Below are 21,782 nucleotides of genomic sequence, written 5' to 3'. Positions count from 1 at the left end.
AAAGCCATGGTGGCAGGGGCCGAGGCAGAGGCGGTTAGGGGCAGTCAGGCTGGCAGGGGAAGGCAGTTAGGGGCAGTCAGGCCAGCAGGGAGGAGCAGTTAGGGGTGATCAGGCCAGCAGTGGGGAGCAGTAAGGGGTGGTCAGGCAGGCAGGGGAGGGAAGTTGGGGCTATCAGGCTGGCAGGGGAGGGCAGTTAGGGGTGATCAGGCCAGCAGGGGAGCAGTTAGGGCCAATCAGGCAGGCAGGCAGAGGGGTGAGGGGCGATGAGGCAGGCAGGCAGGTGAGCGGTTAGGAGCCAGTGGTCCTAGATTGCGAGAGGGATGTCCGACTGCCGCTTATCCCCCAAAGGGTCCCAGATTGGAGAGGGTGCAGGCCGGGCTGAGGGTCCCTCCCCACCCCTTTGTGCACGAATTTCATGCACTGGGCCTCTAGTAAAAACATAATATGCAAATTAGACTGGACATCCTTCTGGACATCATCCGGACAAAGCCGGGGCTGCGAGGGGAGCCTGGGTCCCAGGTGCCTGCCAGCGGCTAGAGGGAAGCCCGGGTCCCGGGTGCCAGAGGGAAGCCAGTGCTGGCAGCAGGGGGAAGGAAGGCCTACTCTTGCATGAATTTCATGCATCGGGCCTCTAGTACATATATAAATCCTCACCCAAGGATATGTTTTTTATTGATTCTAGAGAGAGAGAGAGAGAGAGAGAGAGAGAAACATTGATAGGTTGCCTCACACACACACTCCAACTGGGATTCAAACCCCCAACCTGGGTATGTGCCCTGACCAGGAATCTAACCTGTGACCCTTCGCTGCATAGGATGGCACTCTAGCCACTGAGCAACACTAGCCATGGCTGCTATATTTATGTATATTTTGTACAGACTGTTTTCAAATGATTAATTTTGTATTTCACTTATTTAGTAAATGTTTGTTATTTTACTAATAGTACTGAATAATTGACGCACTACTTTAGTTAGCTTGGAACTACTATCTTGAAATTCTATACATGAGGTACATTAAGCCAGAAAGCAATGAGAATAAGTACCAGTTCTCTTGACACTTACTTTAGTGGCTTCCATTGCTCTTTTTTTTCCCAATAGTTAACTAGGAATTTCCCCGAGAAATAGTTCCATGTCACACAAGAAAATTTGAGACTTCACAACTCACCATTGCTGTTATTAATAATTTACCCAAATCTGCATGATCTATCTTAGCCACTCACCTTATTCTTAGGGTTTGGCTCTGATTGAATTTTGGCTGTTTCCAGCAAAAGATGAGGAATACTCAAAAAGCTGAAATTTTTACAATTTATAGTTTCAAGGCACAAAACAGAAATAAAGAATATCCTGACTAGGAGCCATCAAAATATCATTCTACTTTATTTAATATAACGAAACCCTACATAGAATCGAATATAAAATTTGGTCAATATATGCCATTTTAAAGTCAATTAATAGAGAAAAGATGTAACTGTGGTATGATTCTGGGCACATTTTAGATATTTGTTTATGCTTTAAATACATGTTCTTAGTATATTCCACATATTATATCTCCCCTTCTACCTACTTGAAAAACAGCCATTTTTATGTTAATAATAAAAATCTCAGCAAATACCGGGATTATTAGGATTTAGGATATATTGAAGTATAAGGCAATATTTAGGCTATCCTTGTGGGAAATTAACTCAAGCCAGTGAAATAAATAATCCTGATTTAAATTTTGTAGTAAATCATAACAGCTTGGAAGAAGCAATTTGACACCAGGAGCAAATAGTAGGAATATCTGAGCAGTTTTACTTATTTATTTATTTTTATTTTTTTATTACAGGAATATGTTTAGGCAAAGAAATAGATTATAAAAGTTGATAGCATTCTTAGCTATGAAGTCACATTTTAAAATATTGTACATTGTATAGTTGGTAACCAACATTATAACTTGTAATACTAATTTTGACAGTCTTTTAAGCCATGGGATAGGACTAAAAGCCTTAGAATGTATTGAAATAATTTTTATTTTTGTATAATTCCATTTCTTCCTCAATTTTTCTATAGTTTTACAGTGCAGAGAGGACAATTAAGTAGATGGCTGTTACTACAGAAAGTAAAACCTTATCTAGGATTGTTGTAATATGTAGCCTGGAACTTACCTTTTCCTCAGCAGGAAGCACTGGAGAGAGAAGACCACCTATAAGTTTTGCTTATGGTGCTTAACACTTAAATTGCTCTTAGCATGCTGTCAGAGGCCCATTGCTGCTCTTGCTTCTACTTCAATTGACGGAGTGGAAAGATGGAGAAATAGACATTTACACAATGTCAGAGTGAGTTGTGAGAATATGGGAGAAAAAAGGAATTTGGATAAATATTATTAATTACTTACTTTAATTTTATGAAGGGGAGGCAGTAAAAGAAATAAAACTAGTCTGTCTATGCAAACAGAAAATTTCCCTAGTTGCCCATACTTTTTAGGGAGGTAATCTGCAACCACAAAGATGGCATAGATCATCGTGTGTGTCTTTTCTTGTTCTTCTTGAAAGCAGTCCTTTATAATTTCTTATACTGTGTGCTCAACTCTAGCTATTTAAAAATCAGATACACAGTTTCCAGGATCCAAAATGCATCCTTGTGGTATGTGGACATATAATTATTTGCCTACTTAAATTTCTGGCCAATTCTAAAATGGACAGAACTACTGTGTGTGTGTGTGTGTGTGTGTGTGTGTGTGTGTGTGTGTGTGTGTGTGTGTGTGTTTATTTTTTAATGTATTTAAATTTTTTGCAATTACAGTTGACATGCAATATTATTTTAGTTTCAGGTATAAAATAGAGTGACCTGAATTACTCTTGAATTAGCCAAAGAATTGCACTCTCCTTCCCTTTTCCTCAGTTTTCCCTCTCATCTAGATTCATCTTCAACTACTGAGTCCAGAAAAGTTGCTAGGAGTTTAGAGTATAATGAACAAGATCGCTGAGTTTGGCTTCCCCCTGGAAATGACGATGCTAGTTATCTTTACCGAGTGTTTATTAAATTAAATGTCAGCCACTACTTTAAGTGCTTTCTTTACAACAGCCTTATGTAGTGGAACCTATTACATTGTTCCCTCAGAACATGGTAATGTATATATTCCCTCATTACATATGAGGGAACAGGGAGCATTCAGCTGTGATCTTGTCAGAGACTGTTACTGGGTTAACTTTATTAGCTGTGAATTATGCATAAAGGGAATAACAATAAATTGATAAAGTTAAATTGATTTAAAAAGCAGAGTTTTATTTTTTTCCCCCTCAAGGAAAAAGTGCATGTTTATGACTCTACTTAAGATGTTGAAAGATTAGAAACAGCCTAGAGGTTCTACAGGTAGTTACATGTTGTATATATAGTGTTTTATCATGTTTCTATTAGAATTAGTAATGGACTATTATTGCTACCTGTAAAGATGCACTGAAAATGGTAAGTGAAAAAACCCCACAAATTTATATCCTCACTGACAAATAAAATGATCTGTATAGCACTTTATAACCAAGAAATGTATATCTCTATTAATACAACTTTGAAAGCCTGACAAAGGGCAGACAGAAGGAGAAGCTGACAAATGTGTTTGGAAAGCAGTGTTGGCCTGCCCGACCCATGGGGCTCAGTGGTTGAGCATTGGCCCATGAACCGGAAGGTCACAGTTTGATTTTGGTCAGGGCATATGCCCAGGTTGCGGGCTCAATCCCCAGTAGGGGGTGTGCAGGAGGCAGCCGATTGATATTTCTCTCTTACTGATGATGTTCCTCTTCACATCAATGTTTTTATCTCTCTATCCCTCTTCCTTCCTCTCTCTAAAATCAATAATATGTGTGTGTGTGTGTGTGTGTGTGTGTGTGTGTGTGTATATATATATATATATATATATAGCAGTGTTGGCCAATTGAGTAAAGGAAACAGGCAAATTGAAGGATTTCGTCCTACGTTAAATGTTCCAGACCTTTAGGAACAAAACTGTGCCCTAGAAATGGAAATTTTCCTGTTAATTGAAGAATTTTGTCCTATGATAAATGTTCCAGAAAACCCAGGGAACAAAACTCTATGCCCTAGAAATGGAAATTTTCCCAGAGAAGTTGTAGGGCAGCATTTTCCCAAAGTGCTATTGATAAAATTGTCTATAAAGGTTAATAGGTGTTACATGTAAATAAAAGTATAGTGAAGCAGACCTGGGAAATTTAGGTTTCATAAAATTAAACAGATTCTCTTGTGTAGGACTGAACAGCCCTTTACTGAGCATTTTCTAGGTGAGCAGCATTTCATAAACTCAGCTCTCTGAGGCCACAGAGCTGCTCGGTTCTTGTTATGGGAACAGTTTCTGCAGAATATACTTTGGGAAACACACTGGAATGTTGCTGAAGGTGTGCATGAGCAGGCATGAGGCGTGCACCTTGTGGTTCCCTGTGGGTGGGTAAGTAGCCTGAGGAGGTAATAAGTTATAATGCATCTTAGAGGAAATTTCCCAAAGTGAGGGATGATTGCATGTCTTTGCCAGTACATCTTTTGCTTTTGAATAAAAATTCATGAAAATAAATTCTGTGGCTCACCTAAAAGTAATCTTTGTTTTTCATATCAGAAGTATGATGTATGGAGAAGGCAAACTGGAGACTCTGCATTTGATTTGGGTTTAATCTGTTAGGATTTAAGATAAGCCTGTTATAAATTTGTAAAGAAACAGCACGTAGCTCTTGGCTGGTTTTAAGGAACTAGCAAGTGAATAATAGATCCTATTTGTATTTTAGTAGAACCTGATGGAATTCTCAGTGTCCTCTCTCCCCTCACGCAGCCTCACTAGATTGCCTGCCCACTCCTTGCTTCAAGATGCCAACCAATTGCAAATCCGACCAGAGCCACTGCCGTTTTCTGTCTTCAGTGCATTGGAGCTCTTGGCAGCACCTGCTCAGCTGTCTGTTCCCTCCCCAGAAATGCTTGCCTCTCTTGGCCTCTGTAATGCTGCACTCACCTGGTTTGGGGCCTCTTCTTTGGCAGTTTTCAGTTTGCTGTGCAGGTTCCCCTGCCGATTTCTAAGTGTTTGACCCCTGAGGGCTCAGTGTTGGACCCTCTTTTCCTCTTCTGTCCCCTCTTCCTAGGTGGTTTCCGTCAGTGTGATTCTGCGTATCCCCTGCATGGTGAGGACTCCCAGATCTCTTTTCTCCACTAAAAACCAACCAGCGTGCTCAAGCCACAGACACCTGCTCTCACTGAAATGTCTCACAGATACCTCAAGACTTGTGTCCAAAACCAGTTCCTGATAATGGCCTCTATTCTCAGCTACCTCTTCACTCACTTGACTACCTGCTAATGGAATTACCATGCAGAGTTCCCCTCTTCAGTTTCTTCTTCCATTTTTTTTACCCAGACACCACCATCATCAAGCCACCATCTCTAACTTGAAGGACCCCACTTCCCTCTTCCCTGACCCCCCCTTTGTTCCCTCTCTTCACTCAGTTATCATTGGAAATATCAATCAGAGCATGACACCCATTTTAAATAAAGCCTTGTGAAGACTTCCCACTACACAATTTAGAACCAAACTGAGCTTATGGCCATATAGGGACCTTTACAGTGTGCTCCTTGCCCCCTTCCTCCCTCATGTTGTATGGTATCCCCTTTGCTCTCCATGCTGCAGGCACAGTGGCCTATTCTCAGTCCCTTAAGCATACCAACCTCTTTCCTGAATTGGCCTCCACACATGCTGTGGCTTTTACTTGGAGCAGCTTTCTGCCTGTCCATGGCACGCTGACCCCTGGTCACTGGTCAGCGTCTCCTCAAGAAGCCTTCACCAGCCATCCAGAGCAGGCTGGCGCCTCCCCTGCCCCAGGATGTGCCTCTGCTCTGTTCTTTCAGAGCACCAGCCACATTCATGTTGACTTGTACTCTATCTCCACATTTGATTGTAAACTCCTGGGGGCGCAGACCATGTTCATTTTATTCACTAATTAATGACCAGTGTATAAGAAAGTACCCTATAAAATATTTTTGTTGAATCAAAAAATGTGAGTGCCTGATTCTGAGCTAAAACATCTCCAAATGTAAAGGGTTTATTGTCTATGTAACTCTCTTTTTCTGAGTATATCGAATATGTATGTGTCCATATTTGTGAGCTCAGAGTATTTGTTTCATTCAGCAAATATTGATTCAGCACAGTGATAGGGTAGAGGTAAATGATAAATAGGCTTGTGTCTGAGAGCTCATAATCAAGTGGGAAAACAGACAAGTAAACACATCATTGTAATACAGTACAATAGGTACTACAAGTAAGGCTTTTACTAAGGTCATCAGAAACACCAAAAACAGGCATTATTCAAGGGGTGCCTCCAAAGGGCTATGACACAGGCTGGGTCTTGAAATACAGCCAGGCCCACTAGGCAGGTCAGGTGGGAGTGGGAATGCTAGAAGGACATACTGAGGTACGGTATTAAATGGTAGAGAGATGTTAAAACAGCAGAGTGCTCCTGGTTCCTCAGGTTTTGATAGCAAATGTTATGAGGTTGGATAGCAAGACAGCTATAAAAAACAAACAGAAAACCCCACTTTACCCAAATCTGTTCAGTTACTGAGTTTGAGTGGGGAGAGGCTGAGTGGCTATAATGAAGAAAATTCATGGGAGACATCAGGGTCCGAGGCCAAAGACAGGTCCAAGCAGAGAACGGCCCCTTTGTGGGCTCAGGCTGGGACTTTAGAGCCACTGAAAGGTTTTATGCAGTAGCTACAGGATGAGAGTTTCGGAAAAGTGCTTCTGGTGACAGGAGAAGAGCAGAGTGAGGATGTGGGGCTGTAGGCAGGCAGGTCAGAGGCTGAAGAGCTGCTAGACGAGAGACAAGGAGGGGATGAAATGGCAGAGGGAGAGGAGGGAACGGGTTCAAGAGATTTTAAAAACACTATTTGGTGGGAAGAGGGAAAATTATTTCCAGATATCTGCTGGTTTGTAGAACTAGGTAGATGGAAATGTTGTGCAGAGGGCATTTAGAGGGAACTGGTGAGGAGCCCATTTTCAGAGGAAAGGTGATTCCTTTTGAAATTGCTGAGTTTGAAGTAATAATAGGATACATATTCATAAGTGTGAGATGAATAAGACAGATAGGTATTCATGGTATTAGAGATCCAGTCATTATGGTGCATGTGACAGTTAACATACATTAGTTAAGACCCAGGGGAAGCCATGCAGACGGAGAAGGACAACCAAGGACAGGACCCTGGGGAACGTGCATGTTTAAGGAGATGCCACTGGAGGAGAAGTCTTTACAATTATGACCAAGAAAGAATAGAGAGGTGGGAAGATAGCAGACCTGACTTTCAAAGAGAAGGACATAACTCAGAGGTGTCGTGTGCCATAGGGGCACCATGTTACCAACGGGAAAGCAATAATTCTTCCATCATAAGCAAATTATTTTTATGACTGCAGATTAGACTTCCAGCCCTCGCTAATTATTTTGAAAATATGTGATTAATCAAAGGAGGGGAAAGGGTGAATAGGTATGTGGTTGGATCAACTCAATTCCGTCTCTACCTCTGGAAAATCAGCTCAGTACACCAGCGTATTGGGATGGCAGTATATTTTCATGTAAACTAATAGACTATATCTTCATTATATACAATGACGTTGTATAGCACTCTGGTGCAACTTTATTACTGATCACACAGTGACCGTTAACATTTTTTCATGGGTGGCATATGCTTTTAATGTGATGTCTACTAGTATAGAAATGATAAAGGGAGCTGTGTCATCTGGAGAAGGCAGATGCCCTTGGTACAGCTCAGTTCAGAGCCTGGTCCTTAGCTTTGGTCTGGCTAAGGGGATGCATTCCATGTTAACCCGACTCCTACGATACTAGTTTACACACACACAAACACACACACACAAAGGAATGTCAATTAAGAAAATTAAAGTGAAACACATAATTGAGCAGACAAGCTATTCATGCTTGTTGGTATCTCTATATACATATCAAACTTTATAACAACGAAACATAAGCAAAAGGTTGGTAAATATAAGCAGGTAATTGCAGGGGCAGTTGTCTGAATAATCTTACTTTGAAAGTGGGAGAAGAAGATCTGCTTGTGTACTGTATTCAGAGTTCTATGCCAGGTATAAATAAAACTTATCTGTAGGTGAGGGCCAGAGATGAGTAGGTGGCATGTAGGGACAGAGACAAGTAAGTCTGTCTGCTCTGAAGGACCTGACCATCCAGTCAGTGGATGGTCAGGACAAGTGGCATTCCCTGAGCCTAACTGACCTTATTTCTTACTCTAACAGTGGTTCTCAACCTGTGGGTCGCGACCATCGGAAAACACATATAGCATATCAGACATTTACATTATGATTCATAACAGTAGCGAAATTACAGTTATGAAGTAGCAACAAAAATAATTTTATGGTTGGGGGTCACCACAACATGAGGAACTGTATTAAAGGGTCGTGGCATTAGGAAGGTTGAGAACCACTGCAAGAGAACTGGTATGAAGGATTTGGAATGCTTTGTGTTAGTAAATATTGTTTATTGCAAATGGTTTTGAAATGCATTAGAATTCTAAAAGCATTTTTCTTTGAACCTGCAGGTTCTCCTGAAAAGAAAATCGAACATTCATCCACGAATCAAGAAACTAGCCCTGCAAGCCCTATGAAGAGTAGAAAGACAAGTCTAGTGTCAAAAGACCACCGGGCTGGGAAGAAAACCTCAGAGAATTCATCCGTACAGGGTCAGGTGCAGAAGGGAAATGACGAATCTGAAAGCGATTTTGAATCGGATCCCCCTTCTCCTAAGAGCAGTGAAGAGGAAGAGCAAGAGGATGAAGAAGTTCTTCAGGGAGGACAAGATTTCAACGATGATGATACTGAACCGGAAAATCTGGGTCATAGGCCTCTCCTCATGGACTCTGAGGATGAGGAAGAGGAAGAGAAACACAGCTCTGATTCTGATGATGAACAGGCCAAAGTCAAGTACAGTGCTGGGAGCCCTGCCTACAGAGACAAACCCGGCAGTGGACCAATCCAAGATCGGAATGCAGCACTCCTCAGCTCACCCCAAGTGCCCTCTATTGCAGGAGTGGAGACTCCCAAACAGGAGTTTGATGTGTTTGGCGCTGTCCCCTTCTTTGCAGTGCGTGCTCAACAGCCCCCACAAGGAGAGAATGAGAAGAGCCTCCCTCAGCAGCCCTATTTTCCTCCTGTGGGACTGGAGCACGAGGAATTTGACGTCTTCACGAAGGCCCCCTTTAGCAAGAAGGTGAACGTCCAAGACGGTCATGCAGCAGGGCCCGAAGCACGGACTCTCCCTGGTTGTCCCAAAAGTGTGGATATATTTGGCTCTACTCCGTTTCAGCCCTTTCCCACGTCCACAGGCAAAAGTGACAGCCACGAGGACCTTTTTGGCCTCGTGCCCTTTGAGGAAATAACTGGGAGTCAGCAGCAAAAAGTCAAACAGCGTAGCTTACAGAAACTATCTTCTCGCCAAAGGCGCACAAAGCAGGATTTGTCCAAAAGTAACGGGAAGCGGCACCACGGCACGCCGACCAGCACGAAGAAGACAGTGAAGCCTACCTACCGCACTCCAGAGAGGGCCCGCAGGCACAAAAAGGTGGGCCGCCGCGACTCTCAGAGCAGCAACGAGTTCCTAACCATCTCAGACTCCAAGGAGAACATTAGCGTTGCGCTGACTGATGGGAAGGACAGGGGGAATGTCCTGCCTCCCGAGGAGAGTCTGTTGGACCCATTTGGGGCCAAGCCCTTCCATCCCCCAGATGTGCCATGGCACCCTTCCCACCAGGGCCTGGGCGACATCCGTGCTGACCACAACCCTGTGCTGCCCGGGTGGCCAAGACCCAACTCACTCCATGGGTCCTTTCATAGTGCAGATGCATTGAAAATGGATGACTTTGGTGCCGTGCCCTTTACAGAACTTGTGGTGCAGAGCGTCACTTCACCTCAGGCCCAACAGCCCCAGTCCATCGAATTAGACCCATTTGGTGCTGCTCCATTTCCTTCTAAACAGTAGAGACTTCTGATGGACTCTTGGTGTTTCAAAAAAGGATGAATAGTTTTATGAATTTGAGAGAAAATTGATTTGTATAGCTTTTTTTTTTTTAAATTAAGGTCGGGAGCTGTTTGCACCTAAGGCAACCAAGAACTGCTTAATTACATCAATGGTGGTTTGAGGCTCAGAAGATTCCATTGCTGTGCTAATGTCTTGATCAGTTATGCGGTAGGCAACTTTTATTCCTTCAGCATCTTTGTTATCAAGAATTCGTTTCTTTATTGGTGTAGACAATGCAGCATCCATCTCGTACTCAGGTAAATGTGAGAGCTGTTCCTTATTGGATTCATAGTCTGAAAGTAGGGTCAGCTTTCCTCTTGCGAGTGTTTGCAACCTTGCACAGATTCGGAAAACATTCTGGTGCAAGTGGTTCAAGACCTTCAAGCCTAAGAGCCTTCAAGTAAGGAAACATGGCAGGACCATATTTCTCGAGCAGTTTATCCTTGACATCCATAAATTTCTTTATCTCATGACCAACTCCCAGTAGGAAGCTTGCGTGAGACATGCCTTCATGGACAAAGGACTTAATAGTGATGTAGGGAGTCATTTCAAATGATGCAACTAATTTTACTTGGGCTACAAATGCACGTTCCCCTAGGTCCAACTCTCGCATGTTCTTGGATGTCTAGTAAGCCCCGTAGCAGGCTTACATCTCATCCTCTGCTGGAGAGCGATGAGGCTGCCTCTCTAAAGTCCAATGAGGTGTACAGGCTGATAATGTGTGGTGTAACTCCGGGCCGGACTGTAGCAAACAGCATTAACCTCCTTTTGATTTACTCAACAGGATTTTGCTGAGGCTTTCTTACTAAATGGTACATTAAAGACAATGCCGCTTTAATGTTCTTGTACTTCCCTTCACCAGTCACCTCAGTGTTGTCAACTATCCATGGGGCTAGGTTACCATCTTGGCTTGGAAGACCTCTTGTTCCCATGATGTACTCACGAATCTGGGGAACTGCATCATGCAACTGGGGAAAGGTTGCTAGAAGTAGTGCCAGCAAGGCTACCGTGACACCACATAGAACCCGCTGAATAACCCGCACTGGACTTGCTAGTACGGTCACAGCTGACAGGATGACCAGTCTAGAAGGGGGAATAGCCAGAAGCTGAAGGCTACCACCGGGCATTTCCATAGAATCCGCCATTGTGTACTTGTATAGCTCTTTATATCATTCATTCTTACAATTCACTCAGAAGAGGTGATTTTTAAATAAACCAAATCGCAAAAGGAAGTATCTCCACAGGGTAGTGACTTGGTGTCTCTTCCAGGCGGGAAGAGGGAGCTGCTTTGGAAGCTCTGGCCCAGGGTTCCAGCTACTGACTTGGCGACAGCACTGAAATCCAGGGGATGCATGTGGCCTGGCTCCAGATGTGCGGGAGAACCGCGCTGTTATTTTTGTACCAGAATGTCATGTTTGTGTGCCCATCCAGGCTCATTCCAGAACCCAGCATTAAAGCCAAGGCTGTCTGTACACACACAGGCTGCACTTGTGGATTTTTTAAGGGTCCCTTCTAATTTCCAACAGTAAAACAGAATCCTGTCTTCACAAAGAATCAGAAGTTTATTTTCTGGGGAATGCAGAGATTTTAATCCTTCTACCATTCTCTACAAAGCAGAGCCAGAAATAACTATTGTGCCTAAAACTTTCATTTTTAAAAACAAGTGCCATTAATATGGAATATCTACGTTGAAGCCTAGAACAAAAACTTGATACCTGATGTGTGCAAAATGTAAAAGAAAAAATGATATAGAAGAGAGAAAAAACAGTACTTGAACATTTAATGTTCCGCTTTTGAATGGCTTCTTGCTCAAAACTTTTGTTTTCACGTCCCTAATAAAGGAGATTATTGGAAAATGGTGTGAGGAGACAAGGATTATATAGACTTTTTATTTCAGCAAAAAAAGCTGTAGCTGAAACCCTGAGTTTTTAAAACGTTTACAATGTAAAATCATGTATATAATAACGTACTTTATTAAATTACCACCAAATATTCCCCAGGTCAAGAGCGACAGTTTCTTTCGTTAGGTTTGGGGCGGGGGGGGGGGGGGTTGTAATGAAGTGCACCGAACAGTGAGAGCCCCAAGCCTTATGGGCAGGACTCGGATCCTGCTGCGAACCTCTGCCCTCTGCGGGGTTGACCATCTTACACTGGCTACATAGTAGTAAAAGGTATCAGGTGATGAGGAACTGGTGTCTTAACTCTGCTAGTTGATTGTGTCTTTAATGAAAAGAACTCAGCTACCAAATTGCCTTTTTTTTTTTTTACACCATAAATCCTAATTAGAAACTTGAGATTTTATAGGAACTAGTAAGATAGAAATTAAATATATGAATTAATGTGTCTTCAAGTATTTTAAATTATAATTAACTGTCTCCTTCCCTATCAAATTAACATGTAGAAGTTTCTGTGAAAGCTATTCACAGAAGGGGTGGAAACTTGTCAACTGGCACTCTCCTTGATTGCTATATTTTAAATTCTCTTTGAACCCAGTTAAAGTATATTTTATGAGTAATCTTATTAGAATCTCTTAATGATAGTGTCCCAGTTGGGATGAGCTATTTGCTTGTTTTCACAGTTCTAAACTCGGGAAGCAGCAGAGTATATGTAACTAGACCATATATTCATTTTTATTGCCTCTTTTTTTTTTTTTAAACAGAAGCAAATTTGTGGACTGATAGGGAAGCAATATGTGAATCACAGTTAGCAGAGGCAGATCAAGCATCACATTACTGCTTAAGAGCTGCACTTTGGAGCCCGACTGTACCAATACTTGTCCTGTGTGTGCCAAAGGCAAATATGTTTGCACCTTTTTTTCTTTCTGATTCTCAGGTTGAGTAATACTGCTAATCCAAATGTTTAAGTAGATGTTCTTTAAAACTTTACAAAGTAGATTCACGGGATACTTTATTTTAAAAGTGAGGAGTTGATGATTACATATAATAAATTCATGAACTACCGTAGGTTTGTATCAAACAGAAGAAATTCTTAAAAATGAAAATCTGTTGGTTGATGTGTACCCAGTGTGCTTCTTTGACTGTTATTGTCCTTGGCCTTGGTCTCTGCTAGACCTCAGGAGTTCTGTGATTTAGAAGGGGCAGTGGATGAATTAGTGTGGTCTCCATGGGATATAAACATGAAATTCTAGTCTCTCTCTGATACTAAGGCCTTGCTTACATTTGCTTTTCATGAAGCCCAACTGAGGTGGCGCAGTGGTTGAGTGTTGATCTATGAACCAGGAGGTCATGGTTTGATTCCCGGGCAGGGCACGTGCCCAGGATTGTGTATCAATACAATGAATATTTTTAAGTGACTTAGACTGTGGGTTATAATGTGGATGAATTCTAAAGAAACAACTTTGACATTGTTTAAAATACTTACATTTTTAAGTTTCTTATGTTACAGCCCAGTGACTTTCCTCTACAGATTATAGTTCAGAAGAAACACTTAGGGATTCAATGGGGGACCCAGTGGGCTAGAAATGGGGAGTCCTTTGTTGGAGGAGTAGAGGCATTTTCCCCAGCAGTACAGGATGAGGCTTGCTTTCCATTTTCAGTCATCTCCTCCCACTGCTGTTAGGATGTACATACAGCTCCGTACAGCTGATACCCAGCTCATTCCCTTGTGAGAATTATGAAAATAAAGCTCCCAAAGCATGTGAAAAAGTTTGACACACACTTGGCACACAGCACGCAGTGAAAGTTCGGCTCTATTATGGGTGGTCCAGTTCTTGTTTAGGGAAGGAAAGTTGAAATTATATTCTTATTAATCAGGTGTGCGTTGTGCTGTAGCATGTTAAATAGTTATAACTCTAAACCTGTAATACTTGAACAAACATCACTAAGGGAAGTAAAATATGAAGCTAGCAAAAATCTGAGGCCAAAGTTATTTCTGCCCTAACAGCTTTAATCATGCTTGTTGATTTTGAATAATCTTTCTAAAAGTGGACCATTTGCTTCATTATTTTAATAGTATCACTTCAAAGAATGTATCTATTAAGACGCTAACGTTGCTTGGTATAAATGTTGGGTGGAAGAGGAAAGGTTGTAGGCTAGATGAAAGTTTAACTGACTAGAATATTTATGCAAAAGGATCAGTCTGGGAAATGGTGTAATTGTTCCACTGACCCACCCGTGTGTGTGTGTGTGTGTGTGTGTGTGTGTGTGTGTGTGCGTGTGTGTGTGTGTATTTGGGCACAGTTACAACATTATTCGGGACTGTAGATAAATGTTCCCTTTGACCCTACCCTGCTTATTGTTTAACAGTGATGAGTCCCGTCCTCATCTTGCTGGTGGAAAATACCAAGGTGAGCCCCCTCTTCTGCTCTGATAGTCACCAGGCAGGGCAGTTTTCACTACTCAGCTGCTCTGCTTGGTCCTCTTAGGTTTGGTACTTCATATAAGGACGGCTAGAAGGTACATGTGTATTGGTATCACTAGTCCTGAGGAGTTTGGGTACATTCGTTTTCATATATATAGAATGTGCAGTACACCTTTTTTTTCTTTTCTTTTTAAGCAAAATTACTCATCATTTTAGGTTCAATCTTGAGCTGAGAGATCTACTGTGAGAATGAGCTGGCATACTTACTGTGAGAATAACATAAATGATAGTTTATTTGAAAACTTTATACACACTGGTGTTTATATATTAAGAGAAATATGTAAACACACATGCACATGTCTCTTCAGCAGAGTTAATGTGAATTTATCAATTTTAAATGGAATTGCAACCACAATCATTACTAAAAGAACTTTCACTCCTAGTGAGGGTTTACAAAAGCCACTAAAAGAATATGGTAGACAGAGGAAAATGCAATGGGTCATCATTTGGGGTGATTTTTATTTAAAAACTGATAGTGCTATTTTTGAAAAAATTGTTTTTATTCCTAGCTCTTTTTGTGATTGAAAGTCATCTATAGTAAGCAGTATGGTAATGAACTACTTTTTAATTGCTGGCAAACAGCTTTAAGTGCACTTTCTTTGATTACATTTCCATTTTTTTGTTAAACTTGAATTTTCTGAAGCCTTTTATGTACCACTAAGCAAATAACTTTTATTAAGCCTGATTTACATCTTTATTATATTTCTAATAGTTACAAAATGTACTTTCTATGGTAACTTCAAATATAGCTGGGAAACTGTTATGAGATAGTACCAGTTGCTTTTATTTTCTCCCTTTATCTTATTAAGCACTAACTGATTTTACTACTTTGTCTTGACATTGCTTATTCTTATCGACTGAATTTCTGTCCCCCATTCACTTTGTTTTGTTTGAAATTTAAAGTTATTTTCTTATTGTATTTATCATACCTGTTTTAATAATCTGCTTTCTTTAAATGCAATAAATCTCAAATGGATTGCATATCTTTATAATCAGTGACTTTGGAGTTTTTCATTATTTGTCTTATTGAAAACTTTGGTTGTAAACTTTATTCACTTATTTCATTCACACCACAGACATTAAGCACTATGTACCAGCTAGTGAAAGAGAAAAATGAATAGAATTGGATCTCTAGGTTCACAGTTTAGGATTCAAGTAAGAAAACCCATTGTGACATGGCATTTTTGCAACAAAAATACTTAATAGCACAATTTCTTCAGGCATTACGATTACAGATACTTAAGATGAAGATGAAGCAAAAACATAAGACTTTGAAGTACCTTGTGAATGTTTGGCATAGTTTATGCATTATGTTTAATTTTTTAAACTCTTTAAAAACTGGTAACATACATAACTTACAATTTGGTTAAATAAAATATTGTACTCCTTGGTTATGTCAGAAAAGAGGCTTTTTCAAGATAAAGAGAAAAACCTATTTATTGGATTGCTGGACTCACTTTGGCATCAGTGTCGCAATATGTATTATCTTAGGTATTTATTCCACAGCCTGGAGTCTTTAGAGAGGTGGCTTTTGGAAAGATTTATCTTGTTGGTTATGAATGGACTTTTTTGTTGTTGAAGTAGTAACATTTATCTAAAGTTATGTGGAAAAGTAAGGGCTTTGTGTCTTTTTAATAAATGGTACAAAGGAGCAAAATATCACGTTAGAAGTTATATTAAAAAAGAACTGTGGAATGTACCATTGTTCAAGTTCAGTTATAGTTAACTTCTTTAGAGACAAATACATGCCGCAATTAGAGCTGCCTGTATGGAACAGCTAGTCCCTTTGTAGGGAAGTCCGGCTCCAGCATCCTATGTGAGATGTGGCAAATAGTGTCCTATGGAAGGCATGAGCATCTGAGTTTTGTGGCGCATTTAAAAAGTAGTTCACTTTTGCTTCAGATGCTTTACACCATTGGAATTACAACTCTGTTCTGTAGTATTTTTGATCCCAGATTTATAGAGCAGGACTAGATCCTGTGTGGCTATCAGTCCTGCCCTCCGAAGACGGAAGTTTTACTCTTCACCCGAGACCCCTACTGCTACCCCTTCTCCCTTCTGAAAACAGTAAGTTTCCGTTTTGGATCATTATCTCCCTACCCTACTGAGGAAGTATGGTACAGAATTTCAGTAGCATCTGTGCCTCTTCCATATAAGCAGTTATTGTGATAATGCATGCAGAAGACACTTCTGCCCCTCGTCTACTAGCTGAGCTGACTTCACATTCTTCAGCAGGGGTGGAATGACCTGAAGTGAGGATTTGGGGTGGATGTGGACCTACTCAGCTCAGCAGTTGGCAGGCATCCAGAAAGCAGGCTTTAACCCTTGACATTTAATACAGGACAAAGGGTATATCTAGGTAGGTACCTACCTGCCAAACAGAGAGTTGTACAGCTCTGTGCCAGTCAATCACAGCCTTAAAATCGATTGCTTTGTCCAGGTGGGGGGTCATAAGGTGTGATAGATATTCCCTGACTCTTCAATCCTGGTTCTAAAACATGATTTTGAAACTGTTATACATTATAAAGAATGAGGAGCAGCACTTAATATATATAGTAAACCAGTTTATTTACATAATACATATTTTGCCATGCAGCTTATGAATTGCACTCAGATGAATAACAGAGAAGACAAGCACTATCTTGCTATTTAAAAATGCCTTATATTGACAGATAATTGTCTTTTAAATAAATGAGTTAACTACAACCTTATAAATCACTACAGACAATTTAAAACAGCCATGGATAATTTTAAAATGTAAAGTCCGTCAGTAACGAGCTTTTACATAGGTAAAATTAAAAATTTTAATCCAGTAAAACAAAAATAACTTAAATATACATTATTACAAGGCTCAGATTTGAAGGCAATTTTTAAATAGTTATTCTTTAATGTTAACAATGCCTTAAAAATTTTGCCAGTAGTGATGTGCACACAGTAGGTGGTCAATAAATGCTGATATACAGAAGTGTTTATAGTTGACAGCAATCCACATTCATTCATTTCTGTGTTACAATAAATACATCATAGTAAAGATAAGAATGAGAAAGATCAGCTTTCTTACAATATTTAACACTTTCATGAAAAGATGAAATGTTCACATGGTATAATTCTTCTTAAAGTCAGAACTTTTATATTTGAAAAACAGTCTTAAACACATTATGCTCTTTGTGTTTATTAATTCAGATGACAAGTACTAAATAATTCATACACTATTACAAAAAATCAGGAATATTTTTAAAAATTAAAATAAAACTTAAGGTTTCAATATGTTTTTGAGAAGATTTTATAACAAAAATGGTCCCAGACCTAAAATAAGTAGACTTCTTCATTTTTAAATGTAAATAGTGTATTTTGTTTGGCCAAAATGACAAAATATCTATTTAAAAGAAATAATATCAACTGGCTGCTGGTGTGACCCATTGATTGAGTGGTGAACTATGATCCAGGAGGTTGAGGTTCAATGGTCGGGGTATATGCCTGGGATGCAGGCTTAGTCCCCAGTGGGGGGGTGTGCAGAAGGCAGCTGATTGATGATTCTCTCTCATCATTGATGTTTCTATTCCTCTCCCCCTCTCTCTGAAATCAATAGGAACTTTTTTTTTTTTAAAAAAGCAATAATATCATGTAAGCTAATAAGGGATGTTATGGGGAAAATGTATCCTATTATCATTATACCAGAATCTTTTATTGTTTAGCACATGGATCAAATTTGTGGCCTTAGCCCCACCGGCGGTGTGGCTCAGTGGTTGAGTGTCGACCTATGAACCAAGAGATTGCTGGTTCAATTCCAGGTCAGGGCACACTCCGGGTTGTGGACTGGATCCCCCAGTAGGGGGCATGCAGGAAGTGGCTGATGGATGTTTCTCTCTCATCGATGTTTCTATCTCTCTATCCCTCTCCCTTTCTCTAAAAAAATCAGTAAAATACATTTTTTAAAAAATTGTGTCCTTATGCAATAAAACTGCCATCTTCAAAGAGTAGTGTTCCACCAAAATACAGTGTGTCGTTGGCCTATGGGGGGAAAACTCTTTTTGCTGAGATACTAGTATGGGGAATTTATATTACAAAAACACTACACTGAAAAAAATACAAAATTTTATAGATGCATAAACTGAGGCACATTAAAGTTAACATTCCTAGTATCAGATATACAAATCGCATTTTGGGAATAAGCTTCACTATTAATCAACACTTCTGATATTTAGTAATTCCAAGGTTCTGAAGATATACCAATATTTAAAGTAGCTTATGTCAACTCATTAAGAAACTTGGGTACTACTTTATATTCCAATTAACCACATGTTTTTATGAATGAATGCTTTAAGGGATTTAACTTCTGCATATGAAAAATACCAAAGAATAAGAGTGTTATGTTGTATGATAGGGCATTGAGATCTTTTTAAGTATATACAATAAAATGCCCATTTAATGTTTCAGGCCCAAATATTAGTATGTATCAATACTCTGAGTTATCAATACAATGTTAACACATGCATAAACAGAGAAAGGCCAGAGCACAGGTGAATAATCTGCCATCAAATGGGGCATCTGCATGACTTTGTTCTAAGGCTTAAGGTTCATTTCAGGGTCAAGACCGGGCCATCTAGATTCTATGGCCTTAAAAGTAGCACCCATATAGCTGGGAAACCTCCCCCCTACACCTCCCCCAATCATCAGGGAGTCTAGGATTGCAAATTCAGAGGTGAAAGCTTTTCTCCTGCAGGAATTTTGGAACTAAATATCTGCACTCCACTGGCAAAAGTTCAATTATTATATGAAATTAATATTTGAAATTAAAAAGCTTCAATGGCTGATTAGTTGGTTATCAGATCACAGAATTTGTCACCTGATCATATAGTCAGTTTGTAATGTCATTTTTACCTGATGGGAAATGACAATGCAAGTTCTCAACACCTCTTTCAACTTAAAGGAGAAGAGGTTTAAAATTTTTGTTCCAGCAAACTAAAAAATCCCATGTTCCTAGGGAGAAGAGAACCCACGGCTAAAGGAAATAACGTCGCATATGCCAGTTTCTCACAAACCATGTATTCAAAGGCTAGTGATGATTCAAGATCACTGTCCTAGCTTGTGTTAAGCATAGGATGTCACAACCCTCGCCTTGATTAGGCACTTGGTCATCTGTAAATATTGTCTATCAAAGTATTCACACAGGGTGACCCCGTTTTATAACGGAGGTGAGCCCTTCCTAAGGAAATTAAGCTGGTGGTAAGTAAAATGAATATTGTTTTGACACTGGTTTCACATTCATTGCCAATTAATTTTCACTTCCTGTACAAGCAGCAAAGTAATAGTTTTAAGGGCTTGTAAAGCAGTTACTATTACAGCTCCTGATGTATTTTTCCATTTTTAGAAGCTATTACTCATGATATATTAAATAGGAAAAGGAAAAACTAAGGGGAATCTTAGAAATATTGGGGTATACAATTCCCTATTATATATTGCTTAACAGCTGAACACACCAGGTAGCTATACCTGAATTCATAAATGGGAGACATAGTCGGGACAAGGCTTGCTATGTCTGTACTGCATGACGTACACTGTTGACTGGTGCCACCAATATAACATCACTACTGCAAGGATATGCCAGATTTGGTGGCTGGATCCGAGGTAGTTTAGTTGTCCTGGAAAAGAAGGTAGAGAGAAGAGAATATTGGTTGTAATATTTTGACATTAAAATAAAAATAAATTTTTATCTCTGGCCTTGGAAATATAGTTCTACAGCAAAAAGATGTGGTAAGCCTCAGAGCTCCAAGAAACTGATTTGAGATTAATTGATATTTTTCAAGAAAGGATGAATTCATATTTGAGTCTAATTTTAAGGTTTTACTCATAAAGTACACTGGTGAATTTTAGAAATACTATTCCAAATGTGTTTTCAACAGTCCAACTTGGTTAATTTCAGGAATTTGACCTTTAATCTCCCTTGTGTCACCTTATATCTGATGAAGAAAAGACATTGCATGAGAGAAGCAAAGGAAACCGATGCTCCCGATCATGGAGTGAGCTGGCATGAAGCAGATGCACTGCTGGTTGGCTGTAAGTCTGCTAGGAGCACTTTTATTTCAAGCAGCTGTGTAAGGAGAAAGCTCATATCTGCATCTTGAGCTATCACACTAATGAAATAATCTGCAAAATGTAATTAGTGATGGGTTAATTAAGGTTGGTTAGTTCATATACAACTTAGGAGAACTATTTCTCTTTGTGGTCAAAGGTTAAATTTCAAGGAGATTAAGTAATTAACATGTGGGAAGCTTCTGGAAAAATAAGGAAATGAAATCCAGAGTTAAATAACTTTTTCTTGTAATGTAAACATCTCTAACCTTTTCTTTTTTCTTTTCCAAGAACCAGTACACTATGTTGATTTTAAAATGTAAGTCAATAGAATTATTTCTGTAGGGGTTTTTTGCCCTTTTTTGTGTGTCATGGACCCCTTGACAGTCTTATGAAACCTATAAATTCATTTTTAAAAACCAAGAATACAGAGGATTAAAAAGAAAATTGATTATATTGTTACACAAGTATCGCAGAGCTACTAAGTCCTGTCCATGGATACCTGAGGGATGCTTGGACTCATTAAATACATTGTGATGTTTATACATTAAAAATTTAACCTGAGCTGAAAGGAAGTTTTTAGGTTTGTTTTTTTTTCTTTAAAAAAATATTTTTATTGATTTCAGAGAGGAAGGGAGAGGGAGAGAGAAATAGAGACATCAATGATGAGAGAATCATTGATCGGCTGCCTCCTACACACCCCACATGTGCCCTGACTGGGAATCAAACTGTGGCCTCCTGAGTCATAGGTCAATGCTCAACCACTGAGCCACGCCAGTTGGGCAAGGTTTAAGTTTTTTTGATTTCACAGTATTCACCCACCATTTCGTCACCAATGCACATGGCCAGACAAGGTTCTTAAGCCACGCGTCTGTGAACATCTGAGACTATCACTTTTATCTGTAGACTTTTCACGGTCTGCACATCACTGCTCAAAGGTATCCATACTGCACCAATATTCAGCCACATGGGTCACATTTTATGTCAAGTTCATCTTGCTGGAATGTTAAGTTACTTAACATTTGACCTTTTAAAAGTGTCCTATACTAGACAACTGGGAACTCCTGAATATTTTAAGGCCTAAAAATACTGGATAACGTTCATGGTTTAATTTTCTACATGTCTGTGATGAAGAGGAAACACTTTTTAAAAGATTAATAAATTTGTACAAACATGTATTTTACCAGAACTGTTTTCTGAGGAAAATTCCAGCCCTGCTTGGAGGATGGGTGGTCTCCAATTCAGGGACATGTCCTAATTATGGTCCTGAATCCTA

The 21,782-nt window shown here is 39.8% G+C and overlaps 2 protein-coding genes across 5 annotated transcripts in view; one reads left to right on the top strand and one right to left on the bottom strand.

The window, feature by feature from the left end:
• The window catches only part of BMP2K (BMP2 inducible kinase), a 96,934-nt gene extending 82,060 nt beyond the window's left edge, over positions 1-14,874 (top strand). The window contains exon 16 of the mRNA XM_014544721.1: positions 8,580-14,874. Coding sequence (XP_014400207.1) covers positions 8,580-10,015 — 1,436 coding nt within the window. The 3' untranslated portion in view covers positions 10,016-14,874. The remainder of the gene's footprint in view (positions 1-8,579) is intronic.
• Positions 1-21,782, bottom strand: part of PAQR3 (progestin and adipoQ receptor family member III) — an 85,670-nt gene that overhangs the window by 49,095 nt on the left and 14,793 nt on the right. The window contains exons 6-7 of one of the 4 annotated variants that reach the window (XM_014544739.1): positions 16,806-16,925; positions 5,177-5,924 (exon numbers count right to left, since the gene is read on the bottom strand). In XM_014544739.1, the coding sequence (XP_014400225.1) occupies positions 16,852-16,925 (74 nt within the window). In that variant the 3' untranslated portion in view covers positions 5,177-5,924; positions 16,806-16,851. Of the gene's footprint in view, positions 1-5,176; positions 5,925-16,772; positions 16,926-18,368; positions 20,077-21,782 lie in introns of those variants that run through there. The other 3 variants (XM_005857425.2, XM_014544733.1, XM_014544727.1) reach the window with 3 other exon arrangements.

This window comes from Myotis brandtii, unplaced genomic scaffold (assembly GCF_000412655.1).
Source record: "Myotis brandtii unplaced genomic scaffold, ASM41265v1 scaffold111, whole genome shotgun sequence".
Classification (NCBI taxonomy): domain Eukaryota; kingdom Metazoa; phylum Chordata; class Mammalia; order Chiroptera; family Vespertilionidae; genus Myotis; species Myotis brandtii.
Note: the sequence above shows the minus strand (reverse complement) of the source record. Positions and strands in the feature narration are given on the sequence as shown.